At 42.3% G+C, this 5,237-nt stretch overlaps 1 protein-coding gene across 1 annotated transcript in view; it reads left to right on the forward strand.

Annotated features, from left to right (window-relative positions):
• The window catches only part of ZDHHC9 (zDHHC palmitoyltransferase 9), a 39,801-nt gene extending 34,837 nt beyond the window's left edge, over window positions 1-4,964 (forward strand). The window contains exon 13 of the mRNA XM_017853111.1: window positions 3,413-4,964. Coding sequence (XP_017708600.1) covers window positions 3,413-3,529 — 117 coding nt within the window. The 3' untranslated portion in view covers window positions 3,530-4,964. The remainder of the gene's footprint in view (window positions 1-3,412) is intronic.
• Window positions 4,965-5,237: the final 273 nt, after the last annotated feature.

Genomic DNA, 5,237 nt, shown 5'->3' on the forward strand with positions numbered 1-5,237 from the left:
GGATTACAGGTGCCCGCCACCGTGCCTGGCTAATTTTTGTATTTTCAGTAGAGACAGGGTTTCACCATCCTGGCCAGGATGGTCTCCATCTCTTGACCTCGTGATGCTCCTGCCTAAGCCTCCCAAAGTGTTGAGATTACAGGCGTGAGCCACCATGCCCAGCTGAACTTTCTTTTTTAAATAAGAGCTTTATTGAGATATGATTCACATACCATAGATCCCCCCCTTTTTTTTTGAGACGGAGTCTCACTCTGTCGCCCAGGCTGGAGTGCAGTGGCGCGATTTCAGCTCACTGCAACCTCCGCCTCCCAGGTTCAAGCAATTCTCCTGCCTCAGCCTCCTGAGTAGTTGGGATTAAAGCATGTGCCACCACACCCAGCTAATTTTGTGTTTTTTAGTAGAGACAGGGTTTCTCCATGTTGGTCAGGCTGGTCTCGAACTTCTGACTCAGGTGATCTTCCCACCTCGGCCTCCCAAAGTGCTGGGATTACAGGCGTGAGCCACCTTGCCCAGCTGATCCCTATTTAAAATGTATGATTTGCTGATCTAGAATATTCACAGAGTTGTACAATCATTATAACAATCAATTTTAGAGCATTTTCGTTACCCTTCCACCCTAAGAAATCCTGTACCCATTGGTAGTTACTCTCCCTTTCCCCTCAACTTCCCCAGCCACACCTCTAGGCAACCACTAATCTGCTTCCTTTTAGTATAGATTTCTCTCTTCTGGGTATTTCATGTAAATGAAATCATACAGTATGTGGTCTTTTGTGATTGGCTTCTTTTACTTAGCATGTTTTCGAGGTTTGTCCATGTTGTACTATGTAGCAGTACTTCATTCTTTTGTATGGCCAGATGATATTCCATTATATGGATATACCACATTTCATTTATCCATTCATCAGTTGATGGACATTTGGATTGTTTCCACCTTTCGATTATTATGAGTGATGCTGCTATGAACATTTGTTTACCAATTTTTGCATGGAAATATATTTTCATTTCTCTTGGCTATACACCTGGGAGTAAAATAGCTAGGTCATATGGTAGCTCTATGTTTAACCTTTAAGGTACTGCTGAACTGCTTTCCAAAGTGGCTGCACCATTTTATACCCCTACTAGCAGTGTCTGAGGGTTCCAGTTTCTCTACATCCTTGGCAACACTTATTATCTGACATTTTTCTAGCCATCTTAGTGAGTGTGAAGTAGTATCTCATTGTGGTTTTGATTTGCATTTCCCTGATGACTAATGATGTCGAATATCTTTTCATGTGCTTATTGGCCATTTTTATATGCTCGTTGGAGAAGTGGCTGTTCAGAGCTTTTGTCTATTTTTTAATTGGATTGTTTGTCCTTTTTGTTGAGTTGTAACAGTTCTTTATGTAATCTGTGTGCAAGTCCTTTACCAGATATATAACTTGCAAATATTTTCTCCTATTCTGTGGGTTATCTTTTCATTTTCTTGATAGTGTCCTTTGGAGCACAAAATTTTTAAATTTTGATGAAGTCCAGTTTGTCTATTTTTTTATTTTGTTGTTTGTACTCTTTGGTGTCATATCTAAGAAACTGTTGTGTAATCCAAAGTCGTGAAGATTTATGCCCCTGTTTTCTTGTTAGAGTTGTATAGTTTTAGCTCTCACTTTTAGGTTTTTGATCCATTTTGAGTTAATTTTTGCATATGGTGTGAGGTAGAGGGTCCACATTCTTTCTTTTGCTTGTAGCTATCCAGTTGTCTCTGCACCATTTGTTGAAAAGACTGTTCTTTTCTCATAGACTTGTCTTGGCACCCTTGTTGAAAACCTAGAATGTGAGAGTTCGTTTCTGGACTTTCAGTTCTATTGTATTGCTCAATATGTCTGTTCTTATGCTAATACCATGCTGTCTTGATTACTTTAGCATTGTAGTAAGTTTTGAAATCAGGAAATGTTAGTCCTCCAACTTTATACTTCTTTTTCATGATTGTTTTGGCTCTTCCGGGTGCCTTAAATTTCCATATGAATCTTAGGATCAACTTGTTGTTTATGAAAAGAAGCCAGCTGGAATTTTGATGGGGATTTCATTGAATCTATAGATCAATTTGGGGAAATACTGCCATCTTAACAAGATTAAATATTCTGAGCCATTTGCATGGACTGTATTTTCATATATTTAGTTTTGATTTGATTTCTTTCAACAACATTTTGTAGTTTTCAGAGTGTAAGTTTTATACTTTTGTTACATTTATTCATAAGTATTTGATTATTTTCATGTTATTGTAAGTGAAATTGTTTTACTAATTTCATTTTGGATTTTCACTTGGAGTGTATAGAAATACAATTGATTTTTATATATGGATCTTATACCCTAAAACCTTGCCAAACTTGTTCATTAGTTATTTTTTGTTTGTTTTTGTTTTAATTTTATGAGATGGAGTTTCACTCTGTTGCCCAGGCTGGAGTGGCAGCGCCATCTTGGCACACTGCAACCTCCACCTCCTCGGTGCCAGTGATTCTCCTGCCTCAGCCTCCCAGGTAGCTGGGATTACAGGTGCCCACCACCACGCTGGCTAATTTTTGTATTTTTAGTAGAGACCGGGTTTCGCCATGTTGGCCAGGCTGGTCTCGAACTCCTGACCTCAAGTGATCTACCCGCCTTGTCCTCCCAAAGTGCTGGGATTACAGGCATGAGCCACCGTGCTCGGCCCTTGTTCTTTAGTTCTAATAGATTTTTAGTAGTTTGAACTTTGTTTTAAAATAGAATCATACTTTTAAGTGAATGCTTTTTATAAGGTACATAATTGTTCTCTACTTTGCCTTTCCTAAATTTTGAATTTCCTTTTAAACTACAGCAACCCATGTTTATATATTATTGTTGTCAGTTTTAATATTATTTTTTAAATGAGTCTGGACTGAAATTGTAACAATCTAGGTTAGTTATTCTTGGTTCAAAGTGGGGAAATGTGGTATTTTAGAATCACTTGGGGACATTTTCAAACCACATATGACCAGCTGAAAATTTGGACACTTGGCCTTCTTTGGTTCAGAATTACTATTCGAGTGACCTGTGTGTTCGGGCAGAAACACGATTGAGGACCATTGGGTCAGGCCTTGTTAGATAAGTATGTTATGACACTTATTCTGAAGTGGGGAGGACCTGTGTAATTATTTGTGATCCCTATTATTATGACTATTAATACTAATAGAAAAATCTGTCCCCAACAGACAGTTAAGGATCGAACTCAAATAAACTTCAGTTGTGTTGTGCTGAGAAGATGATAGCCTGGTGTTGGTTCTGAGTTTGGTGTCGGTGGCTGCATATCTGTAGCATCAGTACAGTCAGGGGGCTGAGAGGAAGAGTTCAGTGTCTAAGGCTTATCTGCATTTGGATTTTGAGGGACAGCTTTGTGTTGAATCTGATATCTTTTCCTTCTCAGGCCCCCACAGAACACCTGAACTCAAATGAGATGCCGGAGGACAGCAGCACTCCTGAAGAGATGCCACCTCCAGAGCCCCCAGAGCTACCACAGGAAGCAGCTGAAGCTGAGAAGTAGCCTATCTATGGAAGAGACTTTTGTTTGTGTTTAATTAGGGCTATGAGAGATTTCAGGTGAGAAGATAAACCTGAGACAGAGAGCAAGTAAGCTGTCCCTTTTAACTGTTTTTCTTTGGTCTTTAGTCACCCAGTTGCACACTGGCATTTTATTGCTGCAAGCTTTTTAAAATTTCTGAACTCAAGGCAGTGGCAGAAGATGTCAGTCACCTCTGATAACTGGACAAATGGGTCTCTTGGGCCCTGGCACTGGTTCTCCATGGCCTCATCCGCAGGGTCCCCTTGGACCCCCTCTCTTCCCTCCAGATCCCAGCCCTCCTGCTTGGGGTCACTGGTCTCATTCTGGGGCTAAAAGTTTTTGAGACTGGCTCAAATCCTCCCAAGCTGCTGCATGTCCCGAGTCCAGAGGCAGTCACAGAGACCTCTGGCCAGGGGATCCTAACTGGGTTCTTGGGGTCTTCAGGATTGAAGAGGAGGGAGAGTGGGGTCAGGAGGGAGATTCTCCTGGCCACCAAGTGCCAGCATTGCCCACGAATCCTTTTAGGAATGGGACAGGTACCTTCCACTTGTTGTATTTATTAGCGTAGCTTCTCCTCTGTCTCCCAACCACTCTGACACCTAAGCCCCACTCTTTTCCCATTAGATATATGTAAGCAGTTGTAGTAGAGATAGCAAATGACATTTCTCGTAGACTACCCAGAAACTTTTTTAATACCTGTGCCATTCTCAGTAAGAATTTATGAGATGCCAACGGCATAGCCCTTCACACTCTCTGTCTCATCTCTCCTCCTTTCTCATTAGCCCCTTTTAATTTGTTTTTCCTTTTGACTCTTGCTCCCATTAGGAGCAGGAATGGCAGTAATAAAAGTCTGCACTTTGGTCATTTGTTTTCCTCAGAGGAAGCCCGAGTGCTCACTTAAACACTACCCCCTCACACTCCCTGTGTGAGGCCTGCAGAGGCCCTGAATGCACAAATGGGAAACCAAGGCACAGAGAGGCTGTCCTCTCCTCTCCTCTCCCCTGATGTACCCTCAAAAAAAAAAATGCTAACCAGTTCTTCCACTGAGCCTCAGCTGAGTGAGGGAAAGCCCAGCACTGCTGCCCTCTTGGGTAACCCACTCTAAGGCCTCGGCCCACCTCTGGCTATGGTAACCACACTGGGGACTTCCTCCAAGCCCCACTCTTCCAGCACTTCCACCGGCAGAGTTCCAGAGCCACTTCACCCTGGGGGTGGGCTGTGGCCCCCAGTCAGCTCTGCTCAGGACCTGCTCTATTTCAGGGAAGAAGATTTATGTATTATATGTGGCTATATTTCCTAGAGCACCTGTGTTTTCCTCTTTCTAAGCCAGGGTCCTGTCTGGATGACTTATGCGGGGGGGAGTGTAAACCAGAACTTTTCATCTATTCGAAGGCGATTAAACTGTGTCTAATGCAAACTTCCTGCCTCCTCCTTCCCCCTTCCATTTCAAGAATATGTTTGTGTGTAGGGTGGGGGTGGGGGTTGGAAGGGGTTGCTTGTTACTCCCCAAACTTCCATTAACTAGGGCACCCTTGGGTTGGAGAGGTAGTTCCCAAACTCTCCATTGATCTATACTACATTCTGGGCTGAAGTTTATCTTATTCTGGACTATGAAGAAAGGACTTTCAAGGAAGTATAGTGTGAACAGGATCAGGAAGGTAGAGGGATTATATTTACTTAAGAGAACAAG

Source organism: Rhinopithecus bieti, unplaced genomic scaffold, assembly GCF_001698545.2.
Source record: "Rhinopithecus bieti isolate Rb0 unplaced genomic scaffold, ASM169854v2 scaffold_36909, whole genome shotgun sequence".
In the NCBI taxonomy this organism is placed as follows: domain Eukaryota; kingdom Metazoa; phylum Chordata; class Mammalia; order Primates; family Cercopithecidae; genus Rhinopithecus; species Rhinopithecus bieti.